Source organism: Amblyomma mixtum, chromosome 3 (genome assembly GCF_055824585.1).
Source record: "Amblyomma mixtum isolate Tamu chromosome 3, ASM5582458v1, whole genome shotgun sequence".
NCBI classification, from domain to species: domain Eukaryota; kingdom Metazoa; phylum Arthropoda; class Arachnida; order Ixodida; family Ixodidae; genus Amblyomma; species Amblyomma mixtum.
In genome coordinates this window covers 423,139,101-423,158,044 of record NC_143014.1, presented here as the reverse complement: position 1 = coordinate 423,158,044, position 18,944 = coordinate 423,139,101, and the positions used below count along the sequence as shown (strand labels likewise).

Sequence of the window (18,944 nt, the reverse complement as noted above, 5' to 3'; positions counted from 1 at the left end):
TCCTATAGCTGGCCGACTATGAGAAAACTACCCACCGTGGCAGGTGGCAGTTGAAGTAATGATTCGTCGCCAGAGCTCGCTGTGGGAAGACCAACGCTGGTCTTACAAGCGCCACCGGTGCCAGCACCTGCCATCTCAAGGTAGTGCCATAGCCGCGGCATCGCCATCGTGTCATACCCTTGAAGCCGAGCTTAAGTTGGCCCTCCAGTTTTAGTGCGCCAGTGCTAAGCCCCGCATTCGGCGATTTCGCCGATCTTTCTTTGCAGCCTTCTTCACCTTTAAAACCCAGCCTCGAACCCAAACCGAAACCGGAGTGAAAACCGAAGTGCTAGCGCACCTTATTCGCATTTGGCCTAACCACACTAAGTCGCACGTCCTTTGATTTCCTTTGCACTTCAAGCCACTACTCCTGAGACAGCGCTCGTTCGTTCGGCGCAACTCGTCTGTGTAGGAGACGCGGGCGCGACGCGCTGGCATGGCTGGCGATTCAGGGTGTCCAACCGGAACTTTTTCGGGTTCGGTTCGGGTTCATGTTCACGCCTTTCGGGTTAAATTCCGGGTTCGGCTCCGGAGCGACATTCCGTTCTGGTCCAAACCGGTTCGGATCGTGCCGAACCGGTTCAAACGGGTTCATACCATAAAAAATTCTGAGCGTAGATTTCTTGTATTCAACCTTATTTTGCTGTTTACTATTCTCTGTGATATCAGTACATAAAAAAAACATGCGAAATTTGCTCAATGCGAGATTTTTTGACTAACCCCACTTTAATTTACTGTCCGCGGCAAAAAGATACAAATTGACGCAAGAGCTGCGAAATCAAATGAACACAAAATTTGTGCATATAGGCTATGTATGCGCTAGAATCTATCTGATGAGGTACATAAGGATAAAATCTGATAGAGTTTGCATCTACTAAACCCTCTAGCTTCAGCAGTTTCGGATTCCCCGTCGCGCGAGTAATAGGGGTCTTGTGAAGCTCGCGTCATTCGTGAATTTCTCCTGTGCTGAGTGCTTACGCGGGCGCCATCAGGGCCGCTGCAAGCGCCCACTATGAGAGGAAGCTGCTCTGTATCGGCAGTTATACACAGCCAAGACATCTTTCCGTCACCCCAAAACCGACCTGTCTTGTGTCGCACCTGTTTTATGCGAGATATTTTATGCGAAGCATATTACTAGAGGTACACTACAGCCCTTCGCCGTGGTTACACGCCGTGCACACCACGTGACATACCACGTGACACATGACGTCACGACAGAGGAAGACGGAGGTACACTACAGCCCTTCGCCGTGGTTACACGCCGTGCACACCACGTGGTACAGTGACGTCACACCACGTGACATACCACGTGACACATGACGTCACGACAGAGGAAGACGGAGGTCCACCTCGCGCCGTCGCTGTGGTTGCACGCCGTGCAGACCACGTGGTACAGTGACGTCACACCACGTGACATACCACGTGACACATGACGTCACGACAGATCGCCGTCACGCGCTGGGAGAGGGAGAACGATGCCATCGCACAGACACCGGAATGTCCTCGAGCGGCATTCCCGCGCATTTCGAACGCGCGTTCACACTCGGTGTAGGTGAAACGCTCGCTCCACCGGGCAGGCAGACGCGGCTTCCGTGGCAATCCAGGCGCTCACCCAACGCGCGTCTCAGGGTTAGTCGGCGTTCCGCTGTAGCCATGCCGTTGTCTTTCCCCACGACGAAGGTTTCTAGTGGTTGTATTAAAATGACCAAGTATTCAACCAAGGAAAGCCATGTATTACCAAGCCTAGCCACCAATATACTTCGCATCTGACTAGGCTTAACCTTAGCTAAGCCTCAGCCATTTTTTTAGCTAAATTTGACCGAGACTTGAAGGCTGATCTTGACAACCATAGCATTGTGGGTATTTTCAGATACGTTGACGATTTTCTAGTCCGTCTACAACAAGATTTCAACACTGATGTTTCTATGGTTGCTGACTCAGTCTTGGAAAAGTTTTTTGCTTGCTCCAAGACTCTGAATTTTACCTTTGAACTACCACAGGATAACTGTCTACAATTTTTAGACCTAAAATTGTTTTTTACTAATGACAAACACCTTTGTTGAGCTTACATGCCGCGTTCGAAAAAATCTCTGTTACCATTTGACTCATCTCATTCTAAGCTCGTAAAACGTGGCATTGCGTCTTTTTATCTCAGATCAGCCCTTTCGAAGTCGTGCACGCACAGGGTCAAATCCAGTTTCGACCACCAGGTTGAACGTTTGGAGCGAGCTGGATTCCCGAGTTCAGTATTAGTTTCTGTAGCTGAGTCACTGCTTAGACAATTTAGAAGGTTTGAGAGGGCCGTCAATGTTCCTCACCTCACGCTGGCAAGAGAAAAAAAGGCCTTTTCAAGTCCTCCCATATGTTCACAAGCTATCGCACAATGTCAAAAGGGTGGCTAATAAGTTCCGAGTTGATGTTGCTTTACAGCCCCTTTGAAATCGTCCCGCCTGTGTGCCATGACTAGCAGGTGCCAGGATAAAAGAGCAAAGAAGAACGAATGTGTCACGAAACATCAAACTGAGCTGGTGCCCTGCACTGTTTGTGTGCTGTATAAGGTTCTACTCAGCTGTAGGTCTGTGTACATGGGCCATACAGGGCGCTGTCTAAATGACAGGCTCAGAGAGCACGCCAATTCCCTGGGCTCAAATGGCGGCTGGAACCTTTTATTGCATTGTCTTAAATGCAAACACTACATAGACAGGAATAAGAAGAAACAGCAGTGCCGCCCTCTCCTCCGTTCTACAGCGGTTATCGTGAGAGCTTCCGATAGGCTGACCCGGGAAATTGTGGAGGCCCTCAAGATATCCACTACGGAAGGCTGCGTGAGTAAGGCATCGGTAGCCCTTCTCAAAAAAGAACTTGATTTTCTTCGCGACCGATAACCTGATTTCTTGTTCCTGCTTTCCGGGCATTTCCGCTGAGTATGAATTGTCTTGTGCCTATCACTGATGCTATATTTGCTGTATCATTGTGCTCCTACACGTGTTGCGCTGGATATTGTGCGCTTGCGGCCTTTCTGCTTCTTAAGGCGATGTATCGTTTCCGAGAATACTGTTTCAAGTTTGCGCTCGTGTGGGTGTACGTGTTTCTCCCTCCGTCTTGTGTTATTCTGTCAAAGTTTTCTTGAATATGTAGTTATGTAGCTTACATGCGCAAGCGGCGCAACGCCAAAGAAAATGCCATCTCCAGGGAAAAGATTTCAGTAGGCCAAGGAGCCGTAACAGAGCATTGCTTCCAGTTCTTGAGGCAAATGGCGATACAACTCCTGCAGCGGCTTCCAAAGGCCCTGCACTTCGGAGGCTGCATGCCATCAATCCTGATGACAAAGAAGGCGCGAAGAGCCGTGAAGGCATACTGAAGCTGCCGCTGCTTTTTTTTTAAATTTCTGACGTGGAGTCAGAAATGTGGCAAATGCATACAATAAGCGTGAACTTGATCACACATCATGTTTGAGTTTATGGCACGCAGTGGCCGGATCGTACAAAGACGCAGCGAATGGCCTTTTCCACACCAGGTGCATTAAGCCACAAAACTTTGTCACTTTGTGTTTCTGAGTGCGTTTTCTTCTGTGATAACTAAGTAAAAAAAAAGGTGCACAAGAAAATGAAGCTCCAGTGTCTTACTATGAATGCACCAATTAATTTTGATCTACAGTTTCAAGGCTAAAACAGCTTCAATATCTTACTGGGTTGTTGGCTAGAACGTGAAAAAATTACTCTCCAAAGTCGCATTATATACATGCTCGTCATTTAAGAATTCATCTATTTGCAACATACCTGTTCCTTGAAGACAAATAAAAAGGGCTAGAATTTTGTGCTCTTTATTATGTTTTTTGCATTAGTATAAAATGCTAACAGTTACTGTTTTTTGGTAAGAATAATATTGTAAATATCGCTTCTATTCTATCTGGCTGGAAATTTGGCGCTAAGATTAAATTGAATGGCTACTTGTGGCTACTTTCAGCTCAAGGTTTGGCTCCTTTGAAATTGTTCTCAACCGCAACCCTGGCCGCGACCGGGATCGAACCCGCGTCTTTCGTGTCAGCAGCGAAGCACCATATCCACTGAGCCACCGCGGCGGCAGAATTGAAAAAAAAAAACTGTTATGGATATTACTTACCGTGGCGAACACGCCTGTCAATAAATTACCAGCAGTAATAGTTAAGAAGTTAAAAATTCAGTATCAGTTAGCCAGCCTACTAGATAGAACGTCTCAACTGCATTCTGATGCGGTATGCCGCCGACAATGTGGTGCCGAAAAAAAACGTTACTCGAACTCGAAAAAACCATTTAAAAAAAATTGCAGAACATATTACTTGAAACACCCTGTACTACAAGGCTTTGGAGACGCAACGCCTTCGCAATTTTAACTAACTGTAACGAAGGGCTTCGTGAATGAGAGGATCATGAAACTGAAAGAAATCCGCGCTCGTCCTGTCTACGTCTTCCCTGTGTATCGTCCTTTGCGTGGTTTTCGTTCTTAGTTCAAGAAATCATAAAACCGGATTTCAGGATATCTTACATAAGTGCCTACTTTCATGCCGGCTTTGCATATGGCCCGTTAGTCTGGGGATATGATTCTCGCTTTGGGTGCGAGACGTCCCGGGTTCAAGACCCGGACGGGCCCATTGTTTTTTACACCATGTTTATTTTTCAGACTGCGCCCATGTAGTCTTGTTGCGTAGCGAAGTAGACTTTCTTTGCGGCGGGTCTTTTCCTTTTAGGGTGACATCGAAGCATACCAGCTTTTCCGCGCGCAAAGCTCCACCCTGCGCCATGCTTTGCAGGCAGTCATGGCAGGAGTTAAATTTTTTTAATGCAATTACAGGTATTTAAATATTCTTCTAGTTAATTCTGATTTAATGAATTACTTTTCTGGTCTAGCAAGTTGCATGTAATGAATTACTTATGAGCAGTAATTTTAAAGCGAAAGTAATTAATTAGTGTAGAAATTACTTCTATTAACTATGCAGAGCTGCTTTTAATGTCGGCAAAGATATCGTCTCCCGTCTGCCGGGTCGGGCACCCCAACAGCAGCAGCAGTGCGCGAAAAGCCTCGGCCAGCATGCAGACTGAGTTGCACACGTGGGCGGATGGCGATGTGCGCGCAGACTTAACCGCCACCTTGGAATCGAGCAACACGGAAAGCTACGCGGCTTCTGGAGCATGCCGACACCAGATTTTACCGTTTCCCACTTATACCCAAGGCTGGAAAAGCTTTTCGTGATGCAAAAGAGAGAGTAACACTGTAGACAGGGCGGGCGCTGACTACAAACTGTTCATTGTGAAGCAGCCCAGCTCATTATCAAGCCATAACACAAACCGCGCGTCACTCAGGGAGCCAAGAAAGAGGGAGAGAGGGAGAGGGTTTACTGACGGCAGAGGCAGAGAGGTTGGGCGGAAAAATGAATATCTGGCCTGCTGCTCTGCGCTGGGGAAGGGGAAGAGGAGAAAAGAGAGGGGCACGATGGGGCATCACGATGGTGGGAGGAGGCAGATGAAAAAACACAAGGCACACTTGCCAACATTACAAACGCGAGTCAAGGCCCGTGTCGCTTAAAAAGCGTTGGAGCGCTCACGTTGCCTGTGGAGTTTTCGATCTACCTGGTTAAGCGCCGAGGATCATCTTCCGAAGTTCCCGATGAGTACTGAACTTTATTCCTCTACCATTCTGTACAAGGTATATAAGCAGTCGATTGTAACATCTGTGCTTCCTGCGGACCGTACGGCCGGGAAGGTGGTTTCGTTGCCCAAATCAGGCAGCACGAGTTTCCCACTCAATTACCGCCCTATTATTCAGGCGGCGGTATCCTGCGTTTCAACAAAGCTATCGTGTCCGGCAGCAATGCAGTTTTCTTTTCGCTTTCTATTCATTTTATTCTACAATCGTGGGAGTGCTTTTAACTGGCGTTTTTCCCGTGGTACCGCCACCTGCCCGTTTTCTTTGTGCGGGGGCAGTCGTGGTGGGCGGTATACCTGTCTCGCTTCCCGAGAGATTCTGGGAAGCCAACGCAAGGAGGAGGAGGAGAGCAGTTTCGAGAAATCCGTCCACTCGGTCTCCTTCTCTCGCGGTCCATACACCGTTAACAACATGGTTAAAGGTATGTGCACTGCGCACGCAAAATGAAGCCCCACATTTCCGTGACCTTGACCAGTACCTGTGTCTTCCAGTTGGATTATTCGCAATTCAGTTCGGCCACTATCGTCCGCCTATATATCCATCTTCTTTTCCCTCAACCCCTGTGCTGAGTAGCATGCCAGAAAATCCCAATTAAGGCCGATCTTCCTGGTACTCTTATCTTCACTGTATACTTCGGCTTGGTCTTGTACACCTTGCCCTTTCTAACCATTCTCCAAGGTTTCCCGAACAACTAGAAATTTGTGCTAGCAATGCGAACCACGGAACTCACAGCGAAGGTAAGCGACGATGATGATGATGATGATGATGATGATGTCCTCAGGCTGAATGGCACATACCCATGGCGGGGGATTGGCCAGGGTGCATAGCGGGTACAAACGCACTCATGTACAGGGAATGGAGTGAGCTGAAAGCACGCCGCATCTCCGCCTCTTTTTCCTCCTCCTTGCTGGAACGTGCGTACTGAAACAACTGAATTGTTGTTGTTGTCCTAAAAACAAATCGCTCATGCTCCCACTGGTGCACCGACCAAAAAATTGGGAAACATAGAAAGGCTATTCTACTCTGCATTTCGTGGCAAAAAAAAGCAAGAAAAACAGAAAACCAAAAATGAAGATGATAACGCGCGGGAGAGCAGCACCTGCGGGGGCTAGGAATATATTGTAAAACTTGATAAGGCAGTCATTGAAATTCAGAAGGGAACTTTTAAGTGGCGCAACAGACAGACCTGAGGTTGAACTCATAATGGCTGCGCCAAATGACAGCAACAGCGGAGAGCTGAAATTTAGAGCAAGCAGCTACAAGGGCTCCTCCTACAAATTTCCTCGCAATGAAGAGCAGCGGTGGAAAAAAAAGTGGTAGGGTTTAAACGTAGTTCAACTAAGTAAACTTGCGAAAGCATGTGTTTAACCTGGTTGGCTCATGGATTTGCTCTGCTGGGTCGTCGGCACGTCCGGCAACAATATTACGCGCTGGTTAAGCTCTGGTCAAGGTTAAGCGGATGTGATCTGTTCGCGCCGCAGATGGAAGACGACGATGTACTACAATACACAGAGCGAGAGTGAGTTGCAGTTCAACACCAGGCGTGATCGGTGTGTCTTTCGTTGCGTTGGCGGAAAAGTTTCTAAATAGTTTATATAAATAGAGCATAATTTAAGTGTAATAAATGCCATGTAAAAAAATGCATACTGCCATCGTGTATATTGGGGACAGCGACGGTGATCTGTTCGCGCCGCGCCACTGGGGATTCGAAACCCAATCGCGGCAATAATTTTTTTATTCCTGCACCCTCAAGATCAGGCACGCCACAAGATTCTTGCTTGGATTTGACCCCATGATGTAGTGCTTTTGCACTAAAAAGCCAGAAATGTTCTGTTGATTCAGGTTGAAGGCAAAATTTACTCACGCGGGAGAAAGCGCCAAACCAGACAAGTGCTGATGGAAATTCAGTGGCGAGACACGTCTGCGCAGCCTCGTAAGAAAGACTACAAGCTGCCGCGTAAGACAGGTTTCCTTCTCTAGGATACTCCGAGGTGTTTATAACCTTCAGATGCTATAAATGACCCGTTTTGCCTGCTTAATAGCGGATGTCTCTGTTGTCTAGCTGCTGATAAACGCGCCAGACAGGATTATAGGTAACACGCGACCGCTGAGAGACGACTTTTACAGGTTATCAGCAGCCTCATTAATGTCGCTCATATGAAATATACCGAGCTCAAATGTGGAGGAAGCCATGAAAAGAATGCGCTTGAGATGGGTAAGTAAGCATTCGGAAAGAGGAGCGAGTAATATAATAAAGAATCAGTAATGACTGCCGCTGCGGAAGGAGATGTGTCCAGCTGGCGTAAAGTAAGCACTACTGCCAGAGTTTGGTTCAAAAATTGCAGAGTAATCTGAGAGACGCAGAGAAAAGGACCAATATAGGCGCGGAGAGAATGTTCCAAGACATGACTTTTCGTTACATTGCGAAGCGTCAGTTACTATCATGATGCGAAAAGGAAGGCTCCATGAATGATCTTCTAATAATGCATTCAGAATAAGAGGCGGTAGAATTGTTACATTTTAGATAAGTATGAAGTCAAAGACTGTTTTTTTCGTCTTCTCCTTCACCTTCCTCTTAAAACATCCCTTCGTCCACGTCTTCATCTTTTTCCAGGCTCATCTACGTCTTTACCTTTTCAGAATCTCCCCCACGAATGACATTCGAACTTCCCCGCCTTCCATTGCGCACATACCGAAGCCCACGGACGTGGCGGAGGCCCAGGTTCCGTGACTGTAGACGAGAAATTCATCTGTGCGGTGAAATTAATCACATACTCAGGAATATTCAGGAATATTGGCGCTTCCTTTCGCATGCACCGCGAAACGAACGAGAAGGAGGAGAAAGAATCTCTCGAGGGGTTCTCGAGTGAGCTGCTCGAGCTGCACGAGACATCGAACGGACGCTTCGCCAACTTGTGGGCGTCCATCCACTCCGACCCGACTTGTCCGCTGCTCAGGCCCATCCAAGTGCCCGCGGGATTCAGGTCTCCATGCAGAAGGATCTTGGATACGGAGCTGACAGCTGCCGGGAGTTCTGCGGCCACAGCGCAACCCATGCCAGGCGCTCTCCTGGCCAGCCACCGGTCGCTGAGGGCGCCAAGCGCTTCGTGGACTCGGGACCACTCAGCTCCAGTGCCACCGGAGGCAGAGGCCAAGGGGCGCTTACGCTTCGAGGAAGGCCTGCGCTGGAGTACTCCCAGCTGGGCACAGCAAGCAGCCGTCACCCCACCGACCTGCGAGCTCGTGAGTCTATAGTTCTAAGCCTTCTCTGGTGGGCTGATTTGGTTCACTGGCTGGGTTTTCCTGTAAGGTTCATCTCCGAACTTTGTAGTCAAGGCAATCAGTTAATGCATGTGTTCGGAACGACTGAGCCGGCTGCTGCTCAGTTCGCAAATGTAGTAGCTGAGAATTTTCGGTATTGTAATGTATATCGTATAGCGTTCATGGGCAACGCTTTATTTTCGCGACATGTGCTCGGAACCAGCACCTTGCTGCCAGTAAGTTTTTCAGAAGATAGCATGCAGAGGATAGGCGGCAGCTGGTGTATCTTACCGGTACTCACCTATGAGGCAGAAACATGGAGGCTAACAAAGAGGTTTGAGCTCAAGTTAAGGACAACGCAGCGTGCAATGGAAATTAAAATGATAGGTGTAACGTTAAGAGATCGGAAGACGGCGGAGTTGGTGAGGAAACAAACGCGGGTTAATGACATCCTAGTTGAAATCAAGAGGAAGAAATGGGCTTTGGCAGGGCATGTAATGCGAAGGCAAGATAATCGCTGGTCTTTAAGGTTAACGGAGTGGATTCCAAGAGAAGGCAAACGTAGCAGGGGAGGGCAGAAAGTTAGGTGGGCGGATGAGATTAAAAAGTTTGCGGGGATACAGTGGCCGCAACTGGCAAAGGACAGGGTTAATTCGAGAGACATGGGAGAGGCCTTTGCCCTGCAGTGGGTGTAGTTAGGCTGATGATGATGATGATGCTCGTGGCAGCGGCCGTCTCCTCAATTCAAAGAACAAGAGATACTTCACCCGTAACTAGGCCGTGGACTTTCCAGGGTTTTACAGCGAAAGCTGAAATAGCTTTGCTCAATTGCACAAGATAGGAGGTACATATGCAGCCGTGTAACGCATCAGCATCACATACGTAAGGCGGCCCGGCTGGGGTGGCAGGACAAGAAGGAAACTTTTTTTTTGTTCCCACTGCGTGGTTCAAGAGACCACCTAGGAAGTGAGCCAGTTATGTGCTTTTCCTAGGCAACCTAGTTCCCAGTCGAGCCTTTTTAGCACCCTATGCACTCCTATAGATTGCAGGAAAGGCATATAATTCGCACACTTTGCTGGTAGACACCTCAACCCCGCTGTGAGAGGAAAACACGAAATCCAACTAAAAGCTTGTTTCCAGCTAGCGTTGGTATTTTCTTCTTGCAGCGCGGTTTAGGAGTACATCTGCAAAGAGCCAATCATGCGCTTTCCCTTTCATCAAATCCGGCGGAAGGTCTAGACCAATCTAGCACCGTTGTATAAACTAGAACAATCAGAATATACTGGGAACTGGACTAAAAAATTAGCTTCGTGCAAGCGGGTGCTGCACTAATGCAGGAAGGAATTGACGAAAGGGGCAGTCCATGATGCAGAACAACCATATATGAATAAGGCGTGCGTCTCTAGCGGTACACACCGCCATCTATTGGCGCCCTGCACTCCACCAGGGCGCAGTGCTAGGTCAGTGCCGCGTTTTAAAGCGAAATGTGATCTAACTAACCTGCTTGTGCTCTCGGTGGAGCATACCTTAACTTTCCCATTTTTTTTTTTAGAAAACTGGGGAGGTGCTTTTCGCCGCTTTCTTCTTTCTGGGAAAGCAATGTTTTCCGGTGAGTTCCACGGTGAAGCCTATACGAGGGGCGATTATCGGCGAAATAATTCTCAGTATTTACAAAATGGGTAATGAAGCTAAGAGCGGCAAACATTCCTCATTGGGGCTCAAGATGTGCACTGTTGCTTATAGTAGGCTCGCTGGTCTTGTTGTGTTGACCGTAAGACATCGAAAATATTCGTGAAATATTGCCACATTAGATATTAAAAGACGCTCAAGACAATTAATCTCTCGCTGGTTGTTACCAAAACAATGGAACGGTGACTATAGGACTGATGTTATAAGAGAGAAAGTTTGGACCTCCGGCTGAAGGCCGGCAACCTTCAGGCAACCTCCGCCCCGTTCGTCTGTAGGCGCGTCCGTAGAGCTGGAATTCTTCTGGTAACTCATTTTTTTTTAAAACAGAGAGCAATTTGGACGTAGGTTTAGGGGTCAACATTGAACTCCGTCATATTTCGTGATTAGGATATTAAAAGGGTGATTAGGATATGCGAATGTGTGCCCATTCGGGCAGATCAACATGCATAAAAATTGTAGAAGTTACAATATAAAAACATGTAAATACAACGGCGCATGTACACACGAACAACGCAGTTATTGAAAGCGAGGAAAGCATTGCAGAATTCTTCTTTCTTTAATTGCTGTTTCATCATTGGGTTACTAGAGCGACAATTTTTTTGGCTAAAATATAATTGGTTAGAAAACGAAAAAAGAACTGCATGGCCAACGGTGGCATCCAAACCCACGGCTTCCGCCTGTCGCATGCGGTGTTCTACAAACTGAGCTATGACGGCGTCTGCCCATCTTCTCCCTTCATGGGTAGTTACGTTTCAGTATAACCTAACCTTGACGGACTGCTCATGGATGCGGCCCTCAACCTTGTATCCGCCAAAGTATTTGTTCACGACTATTATACTTGGTCCGGAGAAAGACCACAGCTTTTGCTTCTCTTACATTTGCATTTTAAACGAAATATTTTGTGCAATCACGACAGAGTTAAAAATTCTGAGTCCGCAGTCATCATTACATTAGTAACGGAATAATACAATTAAGGGCACTTAGAGGTGTCCTGAATTCGAGATCATTAATCAGCGCTCGCTTTTAGCAGGTTGTAAATTTCACCGCATCGACTAGCAAAGCTTTCGTAACTTACAAATTCTATGTGCGCACACCTCCTTATCATCGCATCATTGCTGACCCACATATGACGCCCGTATTGTGTGCATGCGGGCGCGTGCGAGCGTGTATGTGCGTGCGTGCGTGCGTGCGCACGCACGCATGTACAAACCGGCATTCATTGGTTCTTTTCTTTTACGTCAATATTGTTGTGCACGTCTTCTCTGGCGCAGGCAGCGACGCAGTCCGACAATTGGCGGTGATTCCTTGGGCGGCGACGAAGACTGCCATCGCCTTCGTCACGACGGCTGAGCCGCTGAGCTTGTGGTGCGCCTTGCCGAGGGAGGGCTGCCGCTCCTGCCAGCCGCTGCCGTAAGTTGCGCCTCACAGACGTCGGCTTACTGCTCCTCGCTGCGGCGTTCCGCGCACAATTGTGCACAAAACTCGCCACCTGAAGCAAACGATAGCTGAAATGCTATGGAGCTGCAGTGTCTCTGGAGAGCAGCCTGGTTTCGTGGTAACACAATGGGGGGGGGGGGGGGGGGTGCTTCGACCTTCTCCTTCCCCGCAAGGTGGTCGCGAGCTGATGTGAAATAGCCAAGCCACATATCACAGGATGAATGCATCGACCTAAGGGCACTGGTATGGCAGGGTAAACAGACGGTGGATCCGGACCCATGAGGCAAACAATGTGCTTGAGTGGACTTTATAGGCAGCCAAAGACCATGAACAGCAGCTTACCAGTACCCCTCAAAAGCAAAGCTCAAGAGGAAAGGATTCAATGGCTGTATCTTGTCATTGCTCACCTATGGAAAGAAACATGGAGGCTAACGGAGAGTGCAGCCGGCTATGGAAAGGAACAAGATAGGGGAAATGTTAAGTCGGAGAGAGAGAAAGAGAAAGCTGAGTGGCCCAGGGGAAAGATGCGTGTTAATGATAACCTAGACGAGATCAAGGGGAAGTGGGCAAGGCAAAGCATCTAGCATGGAGAGCTAAAATTCCGACGTGCGCTTAGTGTGACGGAGAGGGTTCCCAGAGACGCCGAACGTAGCTGGATGTGGCACAGTCGTGGGGAGAGATCAGATTAGGAACTTTGCGGGACGCAATACGGGGGTAAATCTGGAATGTGAGACGCCGTTGTCTTGAAGTGGATGTTGCTGGGGTGATGGTAGCGATGATGATCATTTCACCGCGGCCACTGAAACATTGCGGGGGCTTTGACTGATATATACCAGGTGTTTCATGGAAGACAATTAGGATTTTCGAGGTAAAGATATGGTTTTTTCTGCAGTTTTACCAGTGTTGGCGGACACCAGAAATCCTGTGGATCAGTTCAAGGAGTTAGCTGTTTAACTAATTTTTAATAACTAACCTTTAACTATCCGAGTTAGGCGTCAAGTTGCAATTAGCTACTTGTAGCCGCTCGTTAATAACAGCCATATCAGGTTTTATAATTTCGAAAATGCGATTAACCTTGGCGCTGTGCCTCGACAAAATGTGGCGTTTTTTATTAGTTACGTGCACTGGAAAGGTTGATTTGGCTGCATGTTTTTCGAAAGCGCATGTATTTTGGAGCGATGTCACCAAATCTTGTCTAGCCACAGCGCCGAAGATAATGTCGTTTTAGAAATTCTAAAAACTGTTAAGGCTATTACTAAGGACCGGTTACAAATATTTAATTGCAACCAGTTGCCTAGCTGTGATAGTTAAAAATTGATTATCAGAAATTAGTTAACCAGCTAACAAAATAGGACACCTCACCGTCTTTCCGGTTGCCGCCATCACTGGTAATATAATGCCGCAAAAGGCTTATTTTAACCCCAAAAAGCCTATCTTTGCAACTCACATGGTATTCCCTGAAACACCTGGTATATTGGCGCGAACAAAAAGTAAATTTTGCTGACCCACTCCGCCTATTGCGTTCATTATACTTGGCATCATGGCGGCATGGGCTTTTGAAAAGGTGACAATACTTGAAACCAAACATTAGATGCTATGTGTAGGGGAAAAAATGCCATGCAGGGAATTTGGATGCCATAATTATGGCAACACAGACTTTATTGGTAGTTCTATAGGCTTGTCATCTGTTCGGCACAGGAGCAGCACATGTCCCAGTTCTGCAGCGTTCGACTGGGTCTGTTGAACTTGAAAACAGTAGGAGAACGAAGTCAAAAGCTATACAAAATCCAAACAGTTTCGTACAGCTCTTTATTCCGCTTCAAGAGCAGATGCTCTACCAGCGGTCCTTTGTATCTGATGTCAGCTAAAGTGCGCACTCAACAGACGTTACTGACCGGAAGTTCGCGCGAAGAAGCTCCGACTTGCGAACACGGCCCAACCATTTCTCCGCATCTCTTGTAAGATTATGCCTTGCTCAGCTCTACAAAGGGCAATACACACACTTTGTTGGGGTAAGATCAGTGCTGGCATGCTGGAACCGCACTGCCGTGCATTGGGCGGGCAGATCGCTTATTTTCTTCACAATTTCTTGTGGGGTACCGATAGGGCAGAAAGTTAGTCACTTATAATAAAGCAAAACGACAACCTAATATGAGACCTAAAACGACACGAAAGGTCGTTGAACCTTGTTGTAACTAAGACGACGGGACCATGCGATTTCTTAGTTGAAGCCGTTGTTTCGTTGCAGCTGTAGGGGACCTTGGTCCCAAATATCGCGTGCTAACTGGCATAGTTATCATTTTGTAGACAAAGGAGAACATACATGGTGTTTAGTCTGCAGTTGATGTGTGCTGACGTTGTTGTGGCCTGCTTGGTCGTCTTTCCTTTTGTGAAACCATCCAAAGAGAGGCATTGGCAATAGAGTCGCCGCTGCTCGCCCACTATTACCGCGGCCCTTATCAGCTGCAATATCTTGAGCGGCTCCCCCTCGTCTACGGCACTAATACCCCAGGACTCGTTTTGCAGGCGTTGAAACCTAAGCGGGCCGCGGAAAAAACGCCTACCCGCTGGCTAGGCTAACATGTTCGGGTGCTAACATGTATTTGGAAGCGTCGGGGGCATTGTGTGCACGCTTTTAAGGCTCTCTTCGGGAAATAAGATTGCTGGCAACAGGGAGAGGTGCTCAGGAAATTTTTTACTGCGTCTCTGTCAAGTCTTCCCTTGTGCAGAAAATACCCGGAGAAGAAACTCGAGTGGCCAACCTCGGTCACGTGACATTGTGACGTAACCCCAACCTGCCTACCTGTTTGTGAACAAACTGAACATCGTGGCTGGTGGAAGTTAAATAATTAATGTATCGCGAGACGTTGCCCAGGAGGAGGGTAGAACCAGCGGAACACAGACGCAGGACAATAAAAAGGAGGTACACACACCACACCGCACCACACCACTCACCACACCACACAACGGTGTGGTGTGCGTATCTTCTTTTTCTTGTCCTGCGTCTGTGTTCCGCTGGTTGCACCCTGACAACATTATGAACCAACTAGCCCAGCAATTTACGCCCCAGGAGGAGAAACCTGGGTCGCACAAGCGGCACGGGTGGAAGAACCTGCCGTCGCAGGGCCATCGCTTAAATGCTGCACCACTGCGCCAGGAGTGGTACGAAGAATCCCAGGGCGCGAGGACTCCGAGGGCACGAACTGTCAGCGCGCTTTCCGTCAACGTATTTCCTGTGTTCATCTTTCATCTGTGAAAAACTCTTTTTTAACGGTAGGCATAAGTCCAATGACCTCGGTAAATTATTCGAGCGCTGAGCGTCATGTGCATCGCTCGCCGTGCCTTCGTTCAGCGGGCCTAGTACCCAAACTGCCACATGGTCGGTGAAGATAGACCTGCTTTAGCCCAAGTGGGATTAGCTTGAGGCTCGTCTTATCCATCTTAAGTACATGTTACTCCGAAAAAACTAGATTTCATTACATGGGCATGAGCCGCCGCGGTGGCTCAGTGGCTATGGTGCTCGGCTGCTGTCCCGAAAGACGCGGGTTCGATCCCGGCCGTGGCGGTTGAATTTCTTGGAGGAGAAATTCGAGGCCCGTGTACTGTGCGATCTCAGTGCACGTTAAAGAACCTCAGGAGGTCGAAATTTCCGGAGCCCTCCACCACGGCGTCTCATAGCCTTAGTCGCTTCGGGACGTTAAACCCTATAAACCAAACCAAACAAAATATGGGCATCTGTAGCATCTATCCATAGTTTCGTTATAGCGAGGTTTGACTGGAGGTACATTCGCAAAGGCCGCAAGCACAGATAGCACTTGACAACTCGCTCTGCCGCTATCACATACACTGAAGCTTGGACGCTCGTTCCCTCAAGTGAGGAGCGGGCGCTCAAAGTGCCTCTCTCCAGACCTCCGCCCTCTCCTTGCGTCTCTTAAAGGTGCACTGAAGAGGATTCTGAACTTGTCTTTTTGCCGCGGGAACTCGATCTACACGTTCCGAGCATTCTTAGAAACTGCAACTTATTGCCCTGTGTGGCCGATTTCCCTAATTAAATCGAATTAACGTCCGGCTCCCGCCCTTTTTTTTAATTCTGCCTCGTACGATGGGCGGAGTCGACCAACGCGTGAAGTTCCTTTCAGCCAGCTCCGTGGAGGCTTTGCTTTCTCTTTATTTTGTTTTTTAGGTTTCCATGAATAAAGAGTTTCATTCGCAGATAATATAGCCGCAAAATAAGCCCGCAGAAATAAAAATACGCGCGGACTATTTGCTTCTACGGACTACTACGTATTACTCCGCCGATGGCAGAGCGGCAAGTCGCCACGGGACTGGGTGAAAGGCACTCCACGCGTTGGTCGACTCCGCCCACCGTACGAGGCAGAATTCAAAAAAAAAAGGGCGGGAGCCGGCCGTTAATTCGATTTAATTTGGGAAATCTGCCATACAGGGCAATAATTCGAAGTTTCTAAGAGTGCTAGGAACGTGTAGATCGAGTTGCCGCGGCAAAAAGACAAGTTCAGATTCCTCTTCAGTGCACCTTTAACTTTGCTTCCACCGTGGTGCAAATAAACTTGGACGACGCTTAAGCTTCGCCTGTAAGAGTACAACCAGAGCTTTATCTGACCGCCGCCATTAATCAGCAGCCGCTATATGCAGCGGCGCGGAGGGGGAGGATGGCACTGCTTTCTGTGCAGACGAACAGGCTGCAAGCATCGCCTGCATACTTTACGCGGCCATAGAAAAACTGTTGCTTCTCACAACAGTTTTTCAATGGCCGCGTAGAGTACCGGCGAAAATAACGCCAACATGCAAAGGAAAAACCGTGCTCGTATACCTGCGAATACTTTCCTTCCTTGTGGGCGAAGAGTGCAAAAGCAAAGACTGTGACTGGAGAAACGTCTTCATTTGTCGCTTGACGGTGGATTGTCGCTGAAGGAGCAGGCGGCATTTCTGAGGGTGGTGGTGGTAGTGGTTTATTTAAAAATAAAAAAAGTGAAGGAAAAGAGTGTTGCCGGCCGCGGCAATTGCTATCTAATATCTTAAGCACCCGAGCTGCAGCCGGCGGAAATGAAAGGGAAAGGGAGAGGATAGTGAGGAGAAGTATAGACGGGAGCGACAGCAAGAAAGGACAGGGGAGAGCTTTGTACACTATTTACAAAATACAAAAGTAATCAAGTTCGCGCCGCTCGCGCGCTAATGTCCAAGCATTGTCCGCAAATAAGCGCGCGAGCGGCCACTGCGCACAATCACAACAGAAGTAAACTCTATGTACATAGCCGCGCGCACGTAGCGTCCTGTCTCAGATTAATCGCGCGCGCGACACACTGCACTAGCGGCCGGGGTGGGGCGCCCGGCCGCGTATTTCTGAGGGTGAGTCACTCTGAAAGGAACTGTACCTCAGTGTCTCGCTTTGTGTGACACCGCATGGGCCACAGCATTCACTGGGAATCAATTAGCTGCGTTGAACTGGTTCATTCGCCACCCTCATTCCCTCTTCTCTCGACTACGCAGGCAGCGGCAGCTGATGTTGGCATGCATTCTTGGCCTCCTGCGAGAGCTCTGAGCAGCCCCGGAGGAAGACGGCGAATATTTCGATTTTATTTTTTTAAATATTTTTTTGTTATTAATGAATTGGACACACTTAACAATAATGTTATAATTTATTAAATCAAAAGAACGCAATAGCCGCCTCCTCATTCCTTTAGCAGCCTAGAAGCGCTCTGTGAGCGTTTATCCATCGCTGTTCACTGAGGGACTGCCCACTGTTAAAAAGCGGGCAAAACTGGAGAGAGAACCACGGCGGCCATTTTGGACAAGACGTTAGTTCAACCACCAGGGCGGCTCCACTTGTCCGTGGAAGTAGAGTCACTATATATGCTACCAAAGGTAGCAGAGTTGCGCGTAGATCCGCCATCTTGCCTGCCAAGCAACCGAAGTTATGCGGCGAAGCCGCACTCCGTTTCTGCAGGCGACATGCCTAGCGCATCACCGATCGACCGTGGGCGCTGTTCCGAGGTTTTTAAAGCACTTTTTCGATTGATCGCAAACAAAAAGCATCTAAAAAGCTGACTGCGTAACCCAGTAAACAAATGTAGCCAAGAAAAAACGGTGCTCTAGCGCGCGCCGTGAGCTGCGGCAGCAAGCGATTAACACAGTCAACTTCCCCGAACTATTTACCTGATAACCTAAGGACAGACTCAGTATTCTAAATACGCCGTGCAAATGCAGCATTCATTCATCGTTGCGGCAACATTTATTCACCGGACCTGCGTTAAAAAACCTGTTTATAGTCTCCTTTACTAAATACGAAACCCTGCAAAAAGTTATCAGCCGGAACTATAGAAAGGACAGTACAAAAATCTAAAATACAGTTTACTCGAAACTGGATGAACGTTACCATCTGAAGTAAACAATCAGATGCCTAAACACGTTTCCCTCTATTCAAAATGGTTTGCCATTCAGGTGTTATGCCAACAGGGATAAATACGAAACGCAGAGCTCTATTTTAGCGTTTCAACAGTGTACACGAAAAAGCGCAGAGCCGCAAGTCCAGCCTGTTTTCGCTAAAGAAACCTCAATGCAACTTTTAGCAAAAAAAACAAAAAAAAAGATGTGAGCTACGCACGCTAGACACCCCACAGCAGCGAACGTAAACAGCCGTTGGATAGTGGATCCGCTTCGAACATGGCCGGCTGTCAATCCAGTTCGCTGCAGCGGCGGCCGGCCTACGTCATCAGCGCACGTGTTTCTGGCCGGATGGGCAAAACATGCACCGTACCGAGGAGGCTCTCACAGGGAGAAGAAAGGCTGCAGGGCGTCACGAATCGGGACAGAGGCGG

The 18,944-nt window shown here is 48.2% G+C and overlaps 2 protein-coding genes across 10 annotated transcripts in view; both read left to right on the top strand.

The window, feature by feature from the left end:
* LOC149357903 (uncharacterized) overlaps window positions 1-18,944 on the top strand; it is a 286,652-nt gene that overhangs the window by 16,676 nt on the left and 251,032 nt on the right. The gene's annotated exons all lie outside the window — the stretch shown is intronic.
* Window positions 8,592-18,027, top strand: LOC149357910 (uncharacterized). The gene is made up of 3 exons (XM_089584972.1): window positions 8,592-8,964; window positions 11,943-12,081; window positions 17,617-18,027. Exons 1-3 carry the CDS (start codon window positions 8,712-8,714, stop codon window positions 17,666-17,668), a joined length of 444 nt encoding a protein of 147 aa, XP_089441098.1. The 5' UTR covers window positions 8,592-8,711; the 3' UTR covers window positions 17,669-18,027.